This window comes from Molossus molossus, unplaced genomic scaffold (genome assembly GCF_014108415.1).
Source record: "Molossus molossus isolate mMolMol1 unplaced genomic scaffold, mMolMol1.p scaffold_m16_p_15, whole genome shotgun sequence".
Lineage (NCBI taxonomy): Eukaryota > Metazoa > Chordata > Mammalia > Chiroptera > Molossidae > Molossus > Molossus molossus.
Genome location: NW_023425350.1, coordinates 14530388 through 14554729, shown reverse-complemented (window position 1 = coordinate 14554729; position 24342 = coordinate 14530388). Strand labels below are relative to the sequence as shown.

The 24342-nt window shown below is 36.4% G+C and overlaps 1 protein-coding gene across 1 annotated transcript in view; it reads right to left on the bottom strand.

Annotated features, from left to right (window-relative positions):
* NCOA1 (nuclear receptor coactivator 1) overlaps positions 1 to 24342 on the bottom strand; it is a 238721-nt gene that overhangs the window by 80676 nt on the left and 133703 nt on the right. The window contains exons 6-9 of the mRNA XM_036262485.1: positions 19300 to 19405; positions 6570 to 6736; positions 6073 to 6171; positions 3797 to 3894 (exon numbers count right to left, since the gene is read on the bottom strand). Coding sequence (XP_036118378.1) covers positions 3797 to 3894; positions 6073 to 6171; positions 6570 to 6736; positions 19300 to 19388 — 453 coding nt within the window. The 5' untranslated portion in view covers positions 19389 to 19405. The remainder of the gene's footprint in view (positions 1 to 3796; positions 3895 to 6072; positions 6172 to 6569; positions 6737 to 19299; positions 19406 to 24342) is intronic.

Below are 24342 nucleotides of genomic sequence, written 5' to 3'. Positions count from 1 at the left end.
CAGATGCAAAGTAGGGAATGGTATAAAGCCAGGTAAGGAGGTCCAGATGCTCATGTAAGATGTAGGGAGACCTCTGTGACAAAAAGAGAATTTTTCTTGGGGAGTGTATTTGTGTGGGGGAGTGCGGGGGGGGGGGGGTGGGTTAAGAAGCATTAGAGTCAGATAACAGATCTCTGAATAGGAGGCAACAGAATCTAGACAGCACAGAGTAATGGAAAATGAAGAGCTTAAGAAAAAATGCCTGTGCTGAGAGTACTTACCATGGGTCAAGTAACAAATATTTGTTGAATAATAAATTGTAATGCCACTGTCTCTTTAAATAGGAGGAAATTACCTCCAATACCTTCATTTTTAACTCATGTTATTTTTATGCTTTAAAAAGGTAAGGTAAGACAAGTTGGTGAGACTTTTTCCTATCATGGTGGATATCTGGACACGCTTTAGAAGTGCAGATCTATCTGAGCAAGTCCCCCCCAGATCAATACTGTAAAATAGAACTTTCTGCAACATTGGAAATATTCTATATCTGCATTGTCCAATACAGCAGTCACTAACCACATGTGGGCACTGAGCACTTTATTTATTTATTTATTTATTTATTTATTTATTTATTTATTTATTTTTCTTTATTGATTTTAGAGAGAGAGGAAGTGAGAAGGAGAGAGATAGAAACATCAATGAGAGAGATCATCAATTGGCTGCCTCCTGCATGCTCCCCACTGGGGATTTGGCCCACAACCTGGGCATGTGTCCTGACCAGGAATCGAACCGGCGACCACTTGGTGCATGGGTGGATGCTCAACCACTGAGCCACACCAGCCAGACGGTACTGAACACTTTAAAGTGGCTGGTGAGAATGAAGCACTGAATTTATTTTATTTAACTTCGAATAGCCCCCTGTGGTTAGTGGCTATCTTACTGAACAATGCAGCACTAAACTGCAGCCTGAATGATTCAATGGACAATCTCATGGTGGCTTTTTACTATCTCTTATTGGCTGCCCTGAATTGGACTCTACAAAGTTTAAGGCAACAAGGACGGGTTGGAGGATACAGAAGAGGACTAGAAAAGGCTATCTATGAAGGCAACTATGAAGTCAGTAATTCTATTTTATAGTCACTGTTTCATATATCTATAGCTCATAAATACAAAATAGTATTTGCTCCTTGGAGTCAAGAACCTAAATACATTTCTATTCTGAGTTTTTGGAATTTCTAATTTGATGTTTGTTTGTTTTTTCACATTTGAAAATGCTTGCCTACCGGCAATTTATTCGTGTAATGCTTTGTTACAGTTTTCCTTTGATTCATAGTGGTTTTCAGGGTAATAATTTCACCAGCTAAAAAATAGATATTGTTTTGTTTTCTTGTAGTTTTAGGTGGATGTTTTGCTGCCATGTCTATTCATTTTACAGTGTTGTGGACTTTCCTCATGCAGCAATAACAAATGTTTATATAAATTAAAGTAGGAAGTAGCAGTCTTCTGTCTTCAGTTGTGCTGTTTTCAGTTTGTAGACAATCTATTTGCTCTCCTTGTTGATTTCTGTGATTTCTGAAGAATGTGTGGAACTAGGATTAAAATGATTACTATTTCCTGCAGAAACTCCAGAAACCTCAAGGCCCTCTATACCTTATATTTATTCATGATCTCAAATGACATTATATGCAGAAAATAAATTTAATACATATTTAATGAAATGAAAGGGGATGGAAGGTTCTTGGGCCAGTTTTAAACTCAGGGCACTAAGATGGCAGGTAGAACTCTCAAAGAAAAACTAGATGATATGAAAAGATTAGTCTATTAACACCCTGCAGAGTAGCAGAGATGAGCAGTAAACACTGGGCTAGATCAGGTCTCCAGGAGGGACCCAAGTGTAACCAAGTAGTGGGATGGTGACAGGGGCCAAGCAGGGGGAAGAGATGGGGTAGAAGTGAGAAATGAGCCTAAAGTACCTTTCTTTCTTTAATTTATTTTCCTCTAACAGCTTATATTAAATTTTTTCAAAATATAGCAAAGTTGAAAGAATTGTGTGGTGAACATCTGTATATCCACTACTTAGATTCTATCATTAACATTTTTACTATACTTGTTACAAGACTGTTTCCAAAATGCAGTCATGTTTACTAGTTTGTGAAAAGAATATAGTAAAAAAATCAGAGTCCATCACATGTGGTCGCTTCCCCCCTCCCACTTAGATGTGTATGCATGCACTGGTTCAGAGAGAAGTTTTTATCCAGTATCCAATGTCTTTTATGTTTTCCAGTTCTAAACAAATATGTGCTCATTCCCTTAATAAAAGTCATTAAAACCAATAGTAAGTCTACGAGTGCATGTGTAACATGGAAGAAAAGAAATAATTTAGATTTTGAGGGAAAAGATGCTAATAGGAGAGTTGAAAATATTTAGCAGCCTGTTAAAAGTATAGAAATGGAGTATGGGAAGAGGTTAAAGCAAGATGTCATCTCTATTGAGATAAAGGGTAAAGCAAGCCCTGGCCAGTTTGGCTCAGCAGTTAGAGCTTCGGTCCGTGGACCAGAGAGGCCCAGGTTTGGTTTCTCTAAGGGCATGTACCTCGGTTGCAGTTTGTTCCTGGCTTTGGTTGGGGTCATATGGGTGGCAATCACTCGATGTGTCTCTCTCACATCGATGTTTCTCTCTCTTTCTTCCTTCCTCTCTCCCTCCCGCTCTATCTCAAGATAAATGCAAAAAGGTCCTCGGGTGAGGATAAAAAAGGAAAAAAAAAAAGGTGAAGCAAAGAGAATACATATTTCTGGAACCAGAAAGGCAAGAACTGAACTTTGAGAATGTTCTCACATCAGTAGTGTTAGTGGAGGTAATTATGGTTAATACAAAGACACAGAAATAGTTAGGGTAATAGGAAAGAATGTATGAAGAAGTTAGAAAATAAACAAGTTTTTTAGAAATACCTTCACCAGGACAAGGAAAGAAGAATGTATTTGGTATCTGTATTTATGTGTCTACTTTATTTATAAAATATAAATACATGTATATGAATATATATATTCATATATGTATATGAATACATATATGTATATGTATATAATAAACACATATAAATAAAATTAGGCCTAGAGAGAGAAGAGTATACACTGCAGGGAATGAGTATGTATAAAAACTTATATATGTTTTTAAACATTCATGTATGAGAGCGAACATTTAAGGTGATGAGCCTGCTTGGAAATGAAACATCTGTGTTGAGAATAGAGGGAGTAAAGATTAAATAGAAAAAGTAGAGATGAAATTACACAGCAATTACAATGTAATTCCTATTTAAAAGTTCTTTACTTTAAAAAGTTTGATAGAAGGTTGTTAAAATAATACGTTTTCTTACAATGTTTCCATAAACAATTAACAAATTTTTGATTGGAAAACACCTATTGCAATAAGTGAGGCATCCTTATTCAAAGACAAAATTCCACAGTAGACATACATATAGCACTAGCTAGCTAAATAATTCTGTTTTAATTTCCCAACTAGTCCTAAACACCAGAGAAATAAATGGTAAAGCCATACAGTTGGCTTCAGTTTTCCATTTGACTATTTAGAATGCCTTAATGAAAATTTCTTATGATCATTATTCACATTTAATTCTGAAATAGTAACAACTGTCAAAATAGTTTCCAAAATAAAGTAACTATTAAAGTTCTTTAAAACTTTACTTTGTTTTATAATTTGTTAATTGGATATAAGACACAAAAGAAGGGAGAAAAAACAACAACCCAGATTGGTTAGAACAAAGATTTTGATCACTTTCCGAGTCAATGAGAACAGCTACCTCCAAAAGAAGAGGTCCCAAGGATTCCTTTTCTATCACTCCTTGACTACTCGATGAGATGTCTGATTTCTGTACTTCATCATCAGTTGTTGATTTCTCTACAATAAAGAACCAAAAAGTCACACATCCAAAAACAGGCTCATTTCCATAATGGCAAGTTTAAGAAGACACAGACTCACTTAATTTCAGATTCAAATAACATGTATTTATTATCTAGGCCTGCGATTTTCAACTTTTTTCATCTTGTGGCACACATAAATAATTAAAATTTTGCAGCACACCAAAAAATATATTATATTTTTTGCCAATATGACAAAAAAAAACCAAAGGTATAATTTGATTCATTCACACCGGATGGCTATTGTGTTGACTATTGTCTTTTTTTTTTTGGTATATGCCCCTAGAGGGAACCAAACCCGGAACTCTCTGGTCCACAGGCCAATGCTCCAACCGCTGAGCCAAACCGGCCAGGGCGACCATTGTCATTTTTAAATTTGACAATGTAAGGGAAAAGGGGTCAGCGCCTATAACTAAACAGTCAAGTATTGCATGTTTTAAAAATTCTTACATCACACCAGTTGAAAACAGCCCATCTAGGCACTTTCACATTTAGTCTTAATGATATGCATTTTATAGAAGATAAAATTGAAGGTCACAAAGGTTAAGTAATGTGTCCAAATAATGCTGTAACTAAGTAGTGGCAGTAGGATTTGAATTCTGACCTACCAAGTCCAGTTTTCCAACAGTGAGAAAAATGGTATAACTCTAAGCCTTTTTAAAAATCTACACCAAAAATTTGAAAGAAATAGATAAATTGTTAAAGAGTGATTATTTCTGTCATTTTTCTTTTTTCTTTTCTGATTTATCGATTGCTACTGAAGAGAAAGTGAAGATACAATTTTTCTTTTTGTGAGTCTGCATAAACAGCTAACCTTTCACATTCCTATCATGATGATCTGATTGGTAAAACTGTAACTGCTAAAGTTATTTGAAATTCTTTTGTGTGATGATGTTGAAAAGTCATTTAACATCTTAAAGCAGCATCATAATTAAATAAAAGTTTCTAATCTGTCAGACAAGTTAGTTCACCAAAAACCAAATATAGTATTGAGTACAGAGATTCATTATTTTACTTTAAAAAATCAAATATTTTAAATATTTCAAAAAATACAGAAAATGATATAGCATACATTCACATAGATACCATTCATTTCTCGCTGATGTTAACATTATTTGCTTCAGTTCCTTCCTTTTTAAATAAACACAATGCTACAAACAGAGCGAAAGCTCTGCCACCATTCCTCTTCTGCCCCTTTCAGAAGAAGTAACCAGTATTCTGAGGTCACAACAATAATTTCTAAGCATGTTTTTATACTTGAACTACATATATATGATTTTGTGAATAATATATTATTGTTTTGTGGGTGTAAAGTGGTCTTTCATTGTGGTTCTGATTATATTTCTTTGCTGGCTATTATATCAAGCATGTTTTTCCTGTGCTTACTGGCCATCTATATGTCTTCTTTGGGGCAATGTCTATTTGCCCATTTTTAATTAGGTTACTTATTCTTATTTTGAAAGTTTCAATTTATAACATGTTCTTTTTGTTTCATGAATAAAATATCTTTCCTTTGGTCTCTAAGGGATTGTTTAATAGTTTTAAGTTTTCTTCTGCTCTCTGCATTGTCTCTGTTTTCTTGAGTTACTTTTATTTCTGTGTGTTTGCTTAGTTTGTTCTCTTTTGTATTACAGGCTTTCCTCAAGTATTTGGATTTGTATTCATATTAAAGAGTGATGAACTCAAGTGCTGACTGGCAGCTGTGTAGGGGCAAGGCAAGGAGTTGATTTTTTTTCACTTGGGGATCATTCACAACTGTAAGTGTTCATGTGTCTGTTCCTTTGGACTGCTCAATTTCCCCACAGGGATCCTCCCACCTTAGACTTAGGGACTATGAGTCAGGTGGTCAGTTTTGAGATCGACCAAGCAGGGAAGGGGCCATATGCCTCTTGTTGACTCCCCCCTTTACAGGCTCAGAATACCTTTTTCTCAGTTTCTCCTGTCTACTAAATCAGTTGTTATTAGCCATTTTCCAGCTTCCAAAATTTTCAACTCATACCACTTTAAACATTTTAAACATATTTGTTTATAGTCTTTTCACACTACTTCTACTAATCTGAAGTTCCTTTGGGTCTAGTTCTTCTGTTAGTTATGCGTGCTCTTTATTCACCACAGATTAGTCCCTCATAGGTTATAATCATTTTTAGTATAAAGTCACCCTCAGAAGCTCTTGGGGTCAGGTTGTGGGAGTATTTCTCCAAAGAGTTTTGCTTCAGTTTCTGGTAGGCAATCCGGGAGTTTTGTGGTGTGGGGGTCCCTAGTAAATATGAATAGTATATAAATCATAAAAATATATCAGGATTTTCCCAGAACCCAGGCAGAGACAAGCTTATTATTCAGATGGAAGGATTTTTCTATTACTGAGTTGTTGTCTCTCAGTTTTCTGTCAGAACCTCAGATCTGATACCATAATTTGTGTATCTTGATGCTATGCCCTATGACACTGGATCCCATAACCTCACAAGGCAACCAGTTTTTAATAAGCCACTTTCTCAAAATAAAAAGGCTCTCAGATTTACTTTCTAAAATAAATAAAAACTAAACAAAAATGTTTCTTTAATAAAATTATGAAGTTCAATGCAACTTCTTAATAATAAAAATCACATACTATCAGTGTTTTTAATAACAAAGCCATAGTTGTTTTGTTTGTTTTACCTTGTTCCATTCTCTTCATTAGTTGTATCTGATCAACTGTCTTCTTCAAAATTTTGCATTTGTCTGGTTTTACACTCAAGCTGTCAATGTCACTGATGTTTGCAGACAATAACTCAGCTAACTCTTCTAAGTATTTATTTTCTTGCTCCCTGCGCCTCTTTTCAGTGCTGTTACACAAAGAAAATACAGTTAAGTATACATTTCTACCACTATATTTCCTTCTCTGATCAAGTATCTAATGTTTTTACACATTTAGAGAGATTCCCTGTTTTTATTCAGAGTATAAAATCAGATTTAGAAAACAATTTAAATCCACATATAAAACACAGATACAAAATACCAAAGCGCAGAAAACAATTATGGCTAAAATATATAAAGAGAATGACTGCTGTCATAGATGTATTTCCTCAGTGATGTATATACATTGACTATATCAATAATCAATGAACACAGATATTAAAAGGAAGCAAATGGTACATATACTACTTGCATTTGGGATTATTTTTACCTTCTAAATAACTCCTTGAATTAGAAAATCTGAATTTTCAAATAAATTTGTTATAAAGTAAGTAGGATAGACTATACTAGAGTTCAAATAAGTTATAATTAGAAATCTGATAAACTCTTGATTCTTGTAATAAATAGACTACAACTGGTCCTCATCAAAAAGAAAAATATATCCATCCAAAAAAGTCAAATTAAAAAAAAATCAATAATTACAAACCAAGGTATAGAGAACAATGACTTTAGTATATAATATCATTTTTAAAAATAGGTTCAATAAAAATATAGAAAATATTTTCTACTTGTAAGTTCTCATAAATAAAATCAAGTTCAATTTATCTTAAAGCAAATAATGAGAACAAAGGATTACAGTGTGAATAGCCAGCAGCACTTTACATTCACTCAGATGTACTGAATGAATATTCCTCATTTTTGTTTTCCAGTCTTTACCCTGGCTAACTTAAGCCAAGTCATCAGGCAACTTGCTTTATGTAATACAAAGACAGTGAAGTATTACTTTGAAATGAATTTTTCTATTATCAAATTGAAATAAAAGATTGGTCACAAGTAGCTCTTTGTTTTATAAACAGCAGTCAAACTCATTTGGCTGCATATAAAAGTGGTAGAAAAATGAGGTGAAAAGAAGGAAAGATCAGTTACTAAAAAGTCTGTAACTGGCAACAAATAAAACACCATTTTTTTTTAAATTAAGAAAAGTACTAAAGGTGATAACATTTACATAACAACTTAGTAAGTTGAAAAGAACCAAGTCAAACATCAAATTTATTTACCTACATTAAACAAAATATACTAAATGGTACACATCTCAAAACAAAAACAAATTTTAAAACTGTAACAACCCCACATTCTATCTTTATCTTTTAAATTTTATATTATTAAGGAATTGTCCTATTTTACTTCATAAAACTTTTTTTTTTTTTTTTTTTATCCTCACCCGAGGACATTTTTCCATTTTTTGTTCAGATAGAGTGGGAAGAAGAAAGAGAGAAACATCGACGTGAAAGGGACACATCGAGTGGTTGCCACCCGCACAACCAACCAGGGCCAGGGACAAACTGTAACCGAGGTACATGCCCTTAGCAGGAACCAAACCCGGGTCTCTCGGGACCGCAGGCCGACGCTCTAACCGCTGAGCAAAACTGGCCAAGGCTCATAAAACTCTTACAACTTCCACAGCTAGTATATGCAGCAAGATTTTGACAAATTTCACACCAAGGCACTGAAAACTAGACATAAAGAAAATGAGTAACATACATTTTTATATATATATATATATATATATATATATATATATATACACGCTTTAGAGAATTCCAGCTGTGTAATCTGATAGTGTTTTGAAGCACACCTGCTTTTTATGTTTGAGAAACTAATTAACATTAGACTTATTTAATATATTCAGTCTATAGTCTGATCTGTTTTAATCTATGAGTCCAAATTTCAACAAAAGTATAGATTCACTTGGTGAGGCTCCCCAATCTGTTTTTGACTTTAACTTTTGTGTAAAACTAAAGTGCTTAAAACTATGGTAGAGTAAAAAGAAAAAGAAAATTAATAGAACGGGCAGGATCGGCAGACAGAGAGGTGAAGAGGAGCAAGAAGCTAAAAGTAATGAAATGGTGAAGTGTCTATAAAATGACTTAAAAATGAGACTAGGAAAATCAACATGAAATGAAGTAACTAATAAACAAGGATAGACAATGAGAGTAGATATATTCAAATAAAGTCAAAATTGAAGGAGAGGTGGAGATGACAAAAACATTCTACCTTAGTGGAAAAGAAGGCTTTCTTTATTACTTTGGGCCACCTATATTTCTCCTCTCGTTAACCCACTTTATTTTCATACATATTGCATACATACTAGTTAATAATACTATGAGTTGACTTCTCACATATCTATTTTTCTTCAACTTACTAGTTTTTTTCAAAAACTGCTCATATACTTACTATGTGCCAGATAGTCATATACTATATCCTGGGGATCCAGGAGCAAGTTAGCCAAAAAACAGAAAAGGAAACAGGCCATTATTATACTATGTTGACAACATTGTAGCACTAGAGAAGGGCACAGAGATGGCTCCTAAACCTAGTGGTAGGAGGAGATTGGTTTCCGGAAAGAAAAAAAAATGCAGCTCTTTCAAAGGTATAAAGTGAGAATGAAAATATCAAGTTAAAGAACCTTATAAGAAGTTCAGCCATGCTCATATAAGAAACAAAACGGCAAGAAATGAGGTCCTAGCCAGATCACAAGGGCTCTTTCATGTCATGATAAACGACATGATATATTACTTAAAAACACAAGTTCAAACTTCTACTTGCTATGTAACCCTGGACAAGTCACTTAATTCAATTTCTCTACGCTTCATTTCTAATCTGTAAAACAGAGAGAATGACATTAATTATCTCCTAGGGTTTTGTAAGGATTAAGAAGATTTTATATATATATATATAATATTTGGCAGAGTTCCTGGCATATACTTATTAGCTCGATCAGTGTTATCTATTATATCGCTTTATGATTATTTATTTTTAGAGTCAGGGGGAGCTCAGAAGGGTTTAAGAATGAGTGGCAGCATAGGGCAGGAAATCTGCACCCCAGTGGCAGTGCCTGACATGCTGAGGAGTCAGACCTCTGGCTGGGAGGGAGCCGGGGTAGAACCCCCACCCCAGGAAACAGTGAACAGTGAACAGTGAACAGTAAACAGCATAAGGTGTAGGGCAGGAAATCTGTACCCCAGCAGCAGGGACTGACGTGTTGGGGATTTGAACATCTAGCCAGGTGGGAGCCCAGGCAGTAGCCCCGCCCAGTGCAGGTGGCCTTGCTGAATTAAGGATCAAAGAGCCAAGCAGAGCATTTCTCTTTTTTTCTTTTTCTTTCTTTTCATTACTTTTTTTTTTCTATTCTCACCTGTATGGGGTGGGGCACCAGCTTCCAGGCAGAACTGAGTCATTGGAAGAAGAGGAAGAGACTGCCTGTTTCACCTGCAAGCTACAGGCACCAACCCAACACAAACCTGAGTGAACTACCCTTATTGGACTTGATACACTGCAGAGCCCAGTGCTGTGGGGGGAAGGGACCTTAGCCCAGAACAAATACATACAAGTGGCTAGCCCTGAAGGTGACCCAGCCCCTGGGTTAGGGTAGCCCAGCTCATAGGACTACCTGGGACCACACCCTGCAGGGCTCCAGCCAGGAGGCCAAGGACCAGGGAGAGACAGTTATTCACATTGACCTACACCAGAGATCTTCCCAAGAAGAGAGGGACCTACATGCAAGGGGCCAGATCCAACTACAATAAAGAAAATTCCAGTGAGCTCCACAAAGAGCAAATCCAAGGTTTTTTCCCTGTTATTGTTGTGTTGGTGGTTTGGTGTATGGGGGCTTTTTTTATTTTTTACTCAATTGTTTTCTTCTCTTTTATTCTTTTCCCATTTTCTACTTTCCTATTCTATATTTTATTCAAATTTGCATGACTACCTTCTAAAATTATCATTATTATTTCACTTATTATTTTCTTTTGATTTTTCATACTTATCCTATTTCTGGTCTCTGCCTTATTTGCTTTCATATTCTCATTTTTGTTTTTTTTTCCCCCCATCTCCTAACCCTTTTGGTCTCATGCTCTCTAGTGTTCTTTTAATGTACGTGTGTATGTGTGTTTTCTGGTTGGTTGTCCTTTAAGCTTTTCACTGAAGCTGGTGCCCTTTGTTTTGGTCTGCAATTGCCTTGCCTTCTTTACTTTCATATACATTTTTTTCTCTACTCCCTTGAAGTTGTTCAGTCCCATGCCTTCTAGTATTGTTCATTATTTGTACCTGGTGTGAGCGTGTGTATTTTCAATTTGTTTGTCTTCTAATCAAATTGCTGAGCCTGGAGCTTGTATCGTTCATTGTTCAAGTTAATGTTTTTGCTTTTGGCTGGTTATGCATCGCCTTCTTTACTTTTATTTTATTTCAATTTTTTTTCCTTTTCCCCTCTTCTAATGATTTTGCTCTCGCATCTCCTAGTGTTCCTTGTGTGAGTATGAGGTGTTTTTTTTTTGTTTGTTTTTTTATTGTGTACCTCTCAATCGTTTTGCTGAGGTGGTTGCTTCTATTGTTGTTGAAGTAGATATTTGTGGGCAGATCTTTTTGGTTTGATCTGGTTGCTTTATTTTGTCCTGTTAACACCTACATAATGGTTGGCACAACACGGTCAACAGGGCGAGGGTTGCGACTCATAGTTAACAACCCTGAGGACTGAGCCCACCCACAAATAAACAAGAGCAATCAAGACCCAAATTCAACAGGAGAGCCCACATAACCCACACAAAGGTCTATTCTAGAACACTGAACTCAGAAGATAAAGAAGACTACTCCTATGGTCCCACAAGGAGGCTACCACACCAAGACTGGGAGTCATTGTAGTTTTATCTGATACACACCAACCTGCCTACATGGCTAAACACGCTTCACCTGGCTCTGAGCTACCAGATTAATAAAATGGGGAGACAAAGAAACAACCCCAAAATAAAAGAAAAGGAGGAATCACCAGAAAATGAACTACATGAAATAGAGGAAAGCAATTTGTCAGATAAAGAATTCAAAGCAATGGTTTTAAGGGTACTCAAACAACTTAGTAAGAACTACAAGAAACTTAATGAGAATTACAACAGCATAAAAAAAAGATCTAGCCCTGGCCGGTTTGGCTCAGCGGTTAGAGCATCAGCCTGCGGTCCGGAGAGACCCGGGTTCAGTTCCCGCTAAGGGCATGTACCTCGGTTGCAGTTTGTCCCCGGCCCTGGTTGGTCGTGCAGGTGGCAGCCACTCGATGTGTCTCTTTCACGTCGACTATTCTCTCTCTCTCTCTTCCTCTCTCTCCCTCCCACTCTATCTGTGCAAAAAATGGAAAAATGTCCTCGGGTGAGGATAAAAAAAAAAAAAAAAAGATCTAGAGCCCGGCTGGTGTGGGTCAATGGCTGAGTGTCACCCCATGCACCAAGAAGTCACTGGTTTGATTCCTGGTCAGGGCACATGACCAGGTTGTGAGCCCAAACCCCAGAGGGGGTATTCAGGAGGAAGCCAATTCATGTTCTCTCTCATCAATATTTCTATCTCTCTCTCCCTCTCCTCTCCTCTCTCTCTAAAATCAATAAAGAAAAAATTATTAAAAAAAAAAAAAGAGGTAGAACCTATGAATAAAAATCAAGTGGAAATGAAGAATGACATAGTTGATATAAAAAATACCTTGCAAGGATTCAAGAGATTAGAAAAAGGTGGAGACCAAATCAGCGAGTTACAAGAGAAGGTAGAAAAAAACACCCTAATAGAGCAGCAAATGGAAAAAAAAAAATTAAAAAGCAGGAGAAGAGTTTAAGGGAGCTTTGGGACAATACGAAATTTAACAATATTCACATCTAATGGGTAGCAGAAAAAGAAGAATTGGAGAAAGGAATAGAGAACCTGTTTGAAGAAATAACAGAAAACTTCCCTAACCAGGTGAAAGAAAAAGTCACACAAGCTCAGGAAAAACAGAGTCCCAATCAAGATGAACACCATAAGACCCACACCTAGACACATCATAATTAAAATAACAAATGTTAAAGACAAAGAAAGACTCCTAAAGGCAGCAAGAAAAATACAGAAAGTTGCCTACAAGAGAGCTCCCATTAGATTGTCAGCTGATTTCTCAATAGAAACAACGCAGGCCAGAAGGGAGTGGAATGAAGTATACAAAGTAATGCAAAGGAAGGGTCTGAATCCAAGACTACTCTATCCAGCAAGGCTATCATTCAAAACTGAAGATGAAATAAAGAGCTTCACAGACCAAAAAGGCTAAGGAAATTTACTACCACCAAACCAGCATTGCAAGAAATGTTATAGGGACTATAGTAAGAAGAGAAAGAGAGAGAGAGTGGGAGAGAGAGGAACACAGGCAATGAAGAATAAAAATGGCAACAAATAAGTACTTATTAATAATAACCTTAAATGTAAACAGCTTAAATGCTCCAATCAAAAGACATAGGGTAGCTGATTAGATAAGAAAACATGACCCATATTTATGCTATCTACTAGAGACCCACCTTAGAACAAAAGATGCACACAGGTCCTGGCCGGTTTGGCTCAGCAGTTAAGAGCGTCAGTCCTCAGACCAATGAGTTGCGGGTTTGATTCTGGTCAGGGGCACATGCCTCGGTTGTGGTTCGTCCCCAGCCCTATCTGGGTCGTGAGGGAGGGCAGCTGGGTTGATGTGGCTCTGTCACATTGATGTTTCTCTCTGCCTCTCTCTCTCTCCCCCTGCCTCCCTCCCACGCTATTTAATGATAGATAGAAAAATATCCTCGGATGAGGAATAAAAAAAAGGATGCACATAGGATGAAAATGAAGGGATGGAAAAAAGTTTCCAGGCAAATGGGAACAACAACAACAAAAAATCTGTTGTTGCAATACTCGTATCTGACAAGATAGACTTCAAAATGAGGGCCATAGTAAGAGACAAAGAAGGTCACTGCATAATATTAAAAGGATTGATCCAACAAGAGGATATAATTCTGGTAAACATATACGCACCAAATATTGAAGCACCTAAATATGTTAAAAAAACTTCTGGAGGTCTTCAAGGGAAAGACTGACAGCAATACAATCATAGTGAGAGAGTTTAACAACCCTCTGACACCACTGAATAAATCTTTTAGACAAAAAATTAATAAGAAAACAGAGACCCTAAACCATGCACTAGATCAGCTGGATTTAATTGACATTTACAGAATATTTCACCCAAAGCTACAGAATATTCATTCTTCTCAAGTGCACACAGGTCATTCTCAAAGATAGACCACATGTTAGGACACAAACTAAGTCTCTACAAGTTCAAGAAGATTTAAATCATATCAAGCATCTTCTCAGATCACAATGGCATGAAACTAGAAATTGATTATAATAAAAACACTAAAAAATATTCAAACACATGGAGGCCAAATAGCATATTATTAAACAATGGGTTACCAAGGAGATTAAGGAAGAAATTAAAAACTTCCTGGAAATCAATGAAAATGAACACACAATAACACAAAATCTATGGGACACAGCAAAAGCAGCCCTAAGAAGGAAGTTCATAGTATTACAGGCCTACCTCAAGAAACATGAAAAATTTCTAAGGGACTATCTAACTCTACAACTTAAAGAACTAGAAAGTAAACAAAAGAAAAACCCAGAGCAAGTAGAAGGAAAGAAATAGTAAAGGTCAGAGCGGAAATAAATGACATAGAGACTTAAAAAAAATTCAAAAGTTCAATGAAACAAAGAGCTGGTTCTTTGAAAAGATAAACAAGATTGATGGATCCTTAACTAGACTCACCAAGAAACAGAGAGGACTCAAATAAACAAAATAAAAAACTAAAGAAGAGAAGTAACAACTGATACCACAGAAATACAAAGGATTGTTAAAAAATACTATGAACAATTATACACCAACAAACTGGACAACCTAGGTGAAATGGACAAATTTCTAGAATTAGTCTCCCAAAACTGAACCATGAAGAGACAGAAAACTTGAACAGACCAATAACAACTAAGGAAATTGAAGCTGTAATCAATAAATTCCCAGCAAACAAAAGCCCAGGTCCAGACGTCTTCACAGGGGAGTTTTACTGAACATTCAAAGAAGAACTAATACCCATTCTCCTCAAATTATTGCAAAAAATTCAAGAAGAAGGAAGACTTCCAGAGCTCTTTTTATAAGGCCAGCATAATTCTAATTCCAAAACCAGATAAAGACATTACAAAGAAAGAAGGCTACAGGCCAATATCCCTGCTGAACACAGATGCCAAAATCCTCAACAAAATATTAGCAAAACGGATCCAGCAATACATTAAAAAAATTATTCACCATGGCCAAGTAGGATTCATCCCAGGGATGCAAGGCTGGTACAGTATTCACAACTCAATAAATGTGATACACCACATAAACAAAATGAAAGATAAAAATCATATGATCATAGCAATAGATGCTGAAAAAGCATTTGACAAAATCCAGCACCAATTTTTGATAAAACGCTCAGCAAAGTGGAAAAAGAGGGATTATATCTCAACACAATTTGAAAATCCTATAGCCAACATCATACTCAATGGGCAAAGACTAAAAGCATTGCCCTTAAGAATAGGAACAAGACAGGGATGCCCACAGTCTTAGCCACAGCAATTAGACAAGAAGAAAAAATAAAAGGAGAAAGTGAAACTGTCATTATTCACAGATGACATGACATTGTACATAGAAAACCCTTAAAAATTCATCAAAAATCTACTAGATTTAATCAATTAATTTGGCAAAGTAGCAGGATACAAATTAACATCCAGAAATCAAAAGCATTCTTATACACTAAAAATGAAGACTCAGAAAGGGAAACTAAAAAAACCATCCCATTTACCACTGCAACAACAACAAAAAAGATACCTAGGAATAAACTTAACCAAGGAGGTAAAAGACCTATTCTTAGAAAACTAAAGGACATTGAAAAAAGAAATAGAGGAAAATAAAATAAAAAGTAGAAGCATATACCATGTTCATTAGTTGGAAGAATCACCATCATTAACATGTCCATACTACCCAAAGAAATCTAGAGATTCAATGCAATCCCTATTAAAGTACCAACAACATATTTCACAGATTTAGAACAAATGCTCCAAAAGTTTATATGAAACCAAAAAAGACCCCAAATAGCCACAGCAATCTTGAAAAAGAACAGAGATGGAGGGATCACAATACCAGAAATCAAGTTATACTATAAAGCCATTGTAATCAAAACAGCCTGGTATTGGAACAAGAACAGGCATATAGATCAATAGAACAGAACAGAGAACCCAGAAACCAACCCAAGACAATATGCGCAATTAATATTTGATAAAGGAGGAAAGAGCAAACAATGGAGAACAGACAGTCTCTTCAATAAATGGTGTTGGGAAAACTGAACAGGTACATGCAAAAAAATGAAACAAGACCACCAACTTACACCCTACACAACAATAAACTCAAAATGAATAAAAGACTTTTTCACTGATACATCACCCAAGGCAAAAGAAACAAAGGAAACATTAATAAATGGGACTACATCAAACTAAAAAGCTTCTGCACAGCAAAAGAAACCAGTATCAAACTGAAAAGGAAACCCGCTCTCTGGGAGAACATATTTGCCAATGATATATTGGATAAGAGGTTAATATTCAAAATATATACAGTACTCGTACAGCTCCACAAAAGGAAGACAATCCAATTTAAAAAACAGACAGAGGACCTGAATAGACACTTCTCCAAACAGGACATACAAATGGCCAGGAGACATATGAAAAAATGCTCAACATCACTAATCATCAAAGAGATGCAAATTAAAATGTCTATGAGATATCGCCTCACACCTGTCAGAATGGCAGCCATCAACAAATCCTCAAACAAGTGCTGGCAAGGGTGTGGAGGAAAGTGTACTCTTAGCACACTGCTGGTGGGAATGCAGACTGGTGCAGCCACTATGGAAAACAATATGGTGTTTCCTCAAAAATTTAAAAATGGAACTGCCATTTGACCCAGTGATTCCAGTTCTAGGAATATATCCTAAGAAACCTGAAACAACAATCAGAATATATGCACCCGTATGTTCACAGCAGCACTATTTACAATAGCTAAGATCTGGAAACAACCCAAGTGTCAATCAGTAGATGAGTGGGTGGGGGGGGGGGGCGGAAACTGTGGTACATTTACACAATGGCATACTATGCAGCTGTAAGAAAGATCTCTTACCCTTTGAGATGACAGGGAGGGACCTGGAGAGTATTATACTGAGTGAAATAAACCAGTTGGAGAAAGACAAGTATCACATAATTTCATTTACTTATGGAATATAATGAACAAAATAAGCTATTGATCAAAACAAATCTAGAGTCATGGAAGTAGAGAAAAGACTGACAAACCTCAGAGGGATGGGAGGTGGAAGGATGAGAAGAGATAAACCAAAGAATTTATATCCATATATGCACAACCAATGGACACAGACATTAGGTTGGGGAAAGCAGGAGTGGGGTGGGAGCAGGGAGGAATGGGGGAATAAAGGGGCACATCTGTAATACATAAAAAAAAAACAGATTGGAGGTCCTGGCTGGTTTGGCTCAGTGGTTAAGAGCATCAGCCCACAGAGAGAAGGGTCTCAGGTCCGGTCAAGGGCGCGTTCCTGGGATGCAGGTTTGATCCCTGGCCCACATCAGGGCGAGTGCGGGAGGCAACTAATCAGTGTGTCTCTCTCACATGGATGTTTCTCTCTCCCATTCTCCCTCCCTTCCACTCTTTCTAAAAATCAATGGAAAAAATATCCTCGGGTGAGGATTAACAACAACAACAAAAAACAGACTGGAGGAATTAACTGTAGATATATCAATTTATTCATTAATAGCTTCTTACTGTTATTTAAATCAGACTATGAAAATATGCTAACAATACTGCTAAATATTATTAATTATATGTGGTAGGAATACACAGTTTCCCAATCTCTATCCTTTAACAGATTTTTAAAATGTCCCTAAATACAGGGTGGGGGGGATGGGGATGAGGGTGTCAATGAGGTAAAAAAGGAGAAACATCTGTAACAAAAATAAAATAAAATTTAAAAAGTCCCCAAATAAAAAATTATCTGTAAAAGACATTAATTAATTTATTTATTCTTAATTTTCCTTTAAGAAGGACTGACTTTAAATACAGACATAAAAACAGAACATTAACTTTGACAACACAAATCTGGATTGTACTTTGTCATCAACATTCCTTCTAGTATCTGGACACTTACCTATGATTATGTTATCATCCCTCTCTGACAGTCTGAACTGTTAGAGGAAACAATCACTTTTCATTCCCAGCCTGGAGCCCTGGTACTCTTCTGTTAATATCCCTCTTTCTCCCCATGAGAAAAAAGCATGTAATCTAATGACAGAAGAGTCTTCTGCTGCTCTACTCTCTAGATCAGTGATTATCAGCTGGGGGTCACATTGCCTTCCCCAACCCCAGGGGACATTTGACAATGTTTGGAGACACTTTTGGTAATCACAACTGATAATGACATTTTGGTTATCATAACTGATATAAATATGCTACTAACATCTAGTGTGGGGAAGCCAGGGATTCTGCTAAATATTCTACAGATACTGGATAGCTCTCCCAAAGACTTATCTGACCGACAATATAAAATAGTTGGGAGGTTAAGAAACCTTGCTTTCCACTTATGGGGATAAATGGAATAAAATCCCCATTCTTCTCAGGTAGCAAGCTGCTCTTTTGATCTGATTAAGGTTCCTTCTTTATCTGGCATTTGTTTGAGTCTCTTTAGCAATAATTTTTTTAAGCCTATTTAAGGTGGTCATATTCCTTTTAAAATACATATATTTAATCTCACAATAATTCTTTAAAATCCTGATATATTTATCTTTTCCACAAATATCATAGTGTTCTAAGATGGTAGTCAAAAGAGGTACAATGGATTTATTTATTCTTTTGACAAATATTTGTTGTGTCCTTACTATGTACAAGCTACACATTGTATTAGGAACTAGGAGTAAAATGGTAAGCAAGAACAGACAAGGTTCTTACCAAAGGGCAGTTTAGTTTGCAGTGGAGAAGCTAGGGATTCATGAAATAATCACACAAACTAGAAAAAATCTGAAATTATGAATCTGCTATAAAAATACGTGTGAGAGACAGATACATGAATAGTAGAATTTGACCTAACAGTTATGAAAGGAAGATAACAGAATGTCTATGTGTTGACTACAGGAAATCTGGAAGGAGCAAGCTTGGTTGAAGGAGTAGCATTGTAAGGGAGCCAGTGAAGGAAGAGAACATGTGGGACTCAAAGAAGCCCAGTAGACTTGGAGCAGATGAAACAAAAGCTTTAAAGTAGCAACAAGCCCTGGCCAGTTTAGCTTGGAGCGTCGGCCTGCGGTCTAGAGAGACCCGGGTTCAGTTCCCGCTAAGGGCATGTACCTTGGTTGCAGTTTGTCCCAGGCCCTGGTTGGGTCGTGTGGGTGGCAACCACTCAATGTGTCCCTTTCACATCGATGTTTCTCTCTCTCTCCTTCCCACTCTATCTGATCAAAAAATGGAAAAATGTCCTCGGGTGAGGATAAAAAAAAAAAAAGTAGCAACAAAAATGATAAAGAAGCTCTGCCAAAAACGAACTAAGAGTGTTCCTACCTTGATGCCAGTGTGTCACATGGCGATCCTTTTCTCTTATGTGAGTCTGGGTTAGCAGGGTCGGATGAACTGTCCCCGAGGCCACTCATGTTGAAAAACTTCACACCTAAAAAGAAAGTACAACAATAAGAAATTGTCCTAATGAACTTGCCAACCATTGGGGGGGACAAAGCTCTCTTATGTTAGGAAATATATAAACATTGTAAACTCTCAATGAATAGATTATTACAGCCAACATAAAAGCACCTACATCTATACAAAAGCACAAAAGCATGGGAGTCATCAGCTATTTAGTGTTTCTACACTTTTTATTCTGAATCTGTAAAATAAAATTAATAATCCTTTGTGAAATCATAGGGATCAATTGTGAAAATATTGTTAGAATAATGAAAGAGATACTGACTTTTTTCAACACTTTTATATGCAAGTATAAAAAACTGAATGTATAAGTGGGAATCAGATAAATTATTATTTTTTTTTCTCCTCACCTGAGGATATTTTTCCATTTTTTGTACAGATAGAGTGGGAGGGAGAGAGAGGAAAGGAGAGAGAGAGAGAAACATCGAGTGAAGGGACACATCGAGTGGCTGCCACCCGCACGACGAACCAGGGCCGGGGACAAACTGCAACCGAAGTACGTGCCCTTAGCGGGAACCGAACCCGGGTCTCTCCGGACCACAGGCCGACGCTCTAACCGCTGAGCCAAACTGGCCAGGGCTAAATTATTTTTTATATTTATTTGTTTTAGACTCTACTTCGGAAAAGATTTAAAATAATGTTTATTCATAACATTTGAGATTTTATACTGATAGAAAAATAAATAATCCATATATGATCAAAATTAAAGCAATGAACTAGATTTGGTACTTACTAACTTTGAATCCTATACTCCTAACCTTGTATTTATATATATTTAGGCAACAAAGGTCAAATGTTTAGTTAAGATCTCGGTACAGATGCCAAAGAACACAAAGTCATTTCTCCTAGCATGCCAGCTAGGTCTCTTTCATATGTTGTGCCAGTACTGACTGCACTTTAGGATTCCTTCTGATCTGTAAAAATCTCTCACGAAATCTATTCCAGAATCCTACCCCAGCCTTATATTCATTACTACTTTCTAGATTTTATTAATGCTAAACAACATACCTCTCCATTCTCTTTCACTCCATCTTCCCTTGTAAAATGAGACAGAGTCTTGTTAAATGGAAAGATAACTTTGCTTTAAATTATAAAATTATTAAACAACTATAGCATTGTATATTAGCAGCCACACTTATAGTTTATTATCAAGAATGCTGAAATCCATAAGAATCTCTTACATGGCTTTAATAAATATGTCTAAGTAAATCCTTTTGTCCTAATCTTCAAACTGTCCCAAATAGGCAAGTTGTGGTTAAACCAGGACTTAAGTAGGTCTTTCTGATCCCAAAGCCCATGCTTTTAACCACCATGCTCCAGTAAGGGAATCCAGTAGATTCCTCCTCAGGGAAATGATATTTGAGCAGGAATGGCTTTGCTGCACTTTACAGGACAGATTAGAAGTATGAGCAACTGGAGTTGAGAAACAAGATAAAAGGATCTATGTTAACCTAGAATGAGGTATTTAGTCCCAAACTAGGGTCCTAACTGTATCTGAGACTGAAGAAGGAGGCGACAATCTGAGATATCCTCTTCTAGCCTCCTCTCTCATACCCTACATACAAGCAAACACCAAGATTTGTCAATTTTTACTTCCTACATATTTCTAAAATCCATCCCTTCATCATATTCTCCTCTCATCATCTCTTGCTGGACTACTAAAATAGCTTCCCAGATAGCCTCCCTGAGCCACCAGAATAGGCTAACAAAAATTAAGTCTGTTCATGTCAATCTCTTGCTTAAAATTCTTCTCTAAATCCTCCTTGCCCACAGGATAACATTCAACCTCCTTAACATAATATACATAATCTGCATCAGCTCCTATCTATTGTGTGTCTGTTATAGAATTTGGTGAATGAATCACCAAATACTGCCCAAGCAAGTGTTCATATATATATTATATATATATAATTTATATGTAAACAGATTATATGATATATCCTACACACACAAATACACACACACAGAAATTATATATATTAATTTTAGTTTCAACCCAAAGGAAAGACTTTAAAAATGAAATCCTTGGTAATATCTCATGTTCCCAGCAAAGGTAAACATTTGTCAGAAAACTTAAAATTTATCTCAATGTGGGTAGCTCAATTTAGCAACAAATATTTTTATACACACACACAATGTTTTTATTGATTAAAATTTTTTTTTCTTTATTGATTTTAGAGAGAGAAGAAGGGAGAGATAGAAACATCGATAAGAGAGAACATTTATTGGCCGCCTCCTGCATGACACCCCACTGGGGATTGGGCCCACAACCTGGGCATGTGCCCTGACTAGGAATCAAACCAAGACCTCTCAGTACATGGGAATGATGCTCAATCCACTGAGCCACATCGGCTGGGCAGCAACAAATATTTACCGAGTTCCTACTACATGCCAGCCTCTGTTCTAGGTACTGGGAATACAGCTGTAAATAAAATTTATAAAAATCACTATCCTCATAGAACTTAATTCTATTGGGAGGAAGAGAGACAATAAATAAAATTAAAGAGTATATTAGAAGATAAGTGCTATGGAGAAAAATAAGGCAACAATAGAGGCTTTGGTGTATGAAGGGGGAGGGGCAGCAACTTCAAGCAGGTAGTTTGGAAAGGCCTCACTGAGAAGGTGAGATATAAGCAAAGACTTGAAGGAAGTGAGGAAGAGAAAATGGTATCTGGAAGAAGAGGGCTCCTGGCAGAGGGAATGCAGCTGTAAGGCCTAAGGCAGGAGCATAACTCTGCTTTCTGAGAAACATGAAAGATCAGTGTGGCTAGAACAGAGGTGTGAGGGAGTAGGGGTTAAGATCAGAGAGATAATAGTAGGCTATATCATGTAAGGCCTTAAAAACCATTTTAAGGACCTAGCTTTACTCTGAGTGAATTAGGCAATCACTGCAGGATTAAGAACAGAGGGATGACAAGATCTAATTTTCCTCTATAAAGGATAAATACAATCTTTCTCATCTCAGTAATTTGGTATCTAAATTTCCAACTGCTAAGTGAACATTTCCATTTGGATATCCCACTGTCACCTCAAACTCAACATGTATAAAATATGATGAACTTGCCCTGGCCGGTATGGCTCAGCAGTTGGAGCGTTGGCCGGTGGACCAAAGAGTCCCAGGTTCAGTTCCCGCTAAAGGCACATCCCAATAAAATAAATAAAATATAATATAATAAACTTTTAAGTTCCAGATTTCTATTAATAATAAATAAATGAGATGAGCTGCATTATGGATTAATGTCATCATATAAAACCATTTGTTAAACCTCTGGTAGAGGGGGAGAGGAAGGACCTATTTTAGGAAAACAATTACAATTTAAGGTAGACAATCTCAATGCAAAGAAAAATATGCCCGACGTGGCCACAACAAAAAAGATGTCGAAAGACCCAATATGGTTTCATTAGCATCCATTCTGAAACCCAAACACTAAACAATAATCAGCTAAGTAATATATTGCTATAATTAATAAGACTGCTACCTTCTTTTCCAATTAAGATCCAAAGAAATAGAAAGAAGTGAACCAAATATCACAAAGCAAAGAAGCCACTTAATTTTATTTTCACAAAGAAATAAAATGTAAATATTTTAAAATTTATTAACATAAAAATGAAATTATGCAATAAATTTATAATAATGAAAAAGCATCATCTCTATACTTTTCAACAAAAGTAGACAAAAGAGAGAAGACAGCCCTGACCCATTTGGCTCAGCGGTTAGAGCGTCGGCCCGCAGACCAGAGAGTCTCAGGCTCGGTTCCTGCTAAGGGCACATACCTCAGTTGCAGTTTGTCCCCAGTTGGGGTTGTGTGGGTGGCACACAATGTGTCTCGATGTGTCTCTCACATTGATGTTTCTCTCTCTCTCTTTCTCCCTCTCTCCCTCACGCTCTATCTGAAGATAAATGCAAAAATGTCCTCGGGTGAGGATAAAAAAAAAAGAGAGAGAGAAGACAATGATGAACAGGGAAGAAAATGAAAGGTAAGACTTCAGAGTTCATTAAAATCCAAAAAAAAAGAGTTAGCTAACTCCTACTTTATGCTCAGAGGCCACTTCATGTTTCCTTACCGATCCATCTTCTCTCCCTCCAAAGACATGAGGTTATACCTATCTAAGAATTCTACTGGCACTCAAAATACTCCTGGGCATGTATTTCTTATTATAGTGAGCTATAAATTACAATTTTCTTGTTTCTCTTCTCTTCTAGATTGTGAACTCAAAGCCAGTCACTAGATCTTTTTACTGTATATCCAATATCTAACATTATGTCTAAAAGATATAGAAGCTAAAATGGGTAATGAATTACAAGTAATTAAGTTATGTCACTAATACAAAATTTAAAACTTTTAAAGGATATTTAAAAAATTTTTTTATGATTAAATCTTTTCTGGAATCTTTCATAACGCTCTGGAATTTCTTCTATAATTAAAATCCTTGTTACTCTGTTTTTAATGAGGGGGTATGGGGGGGAGAACCAACCTTCCTGGTCTAGAAATTACAGAACATCTCTTCTAATTTTGAAAAGGTAAAAATCTACTATTTTGGAGAAACAACCTACAATATTTGATAGTACTGGACAAAAAGACATGTTATAGGTATACAACTGTAAACATACATAATACAATCTCATAGACTGGATAATTTTGAGCAACAAACAAATCTGGATTTAAAAAGAGATTCCCCATACTGAGCTACCCTCAGACTACTGGCTGGATATTGACATTCGCTAAATTTATCTGAGATTCTGGTACTGAGGAGACTTCAGATAACAATTCAAGAACAGCCAGACAGGCTGGCCTACCAAAATAAGAGCCAATAGTAAGAAGCTTGGAGAGAGTCACCAACAATTTGCTGATAATTCTGGTATGAACTGCTTTCTATTTACAAAACAATAAACAGACAGTGGAA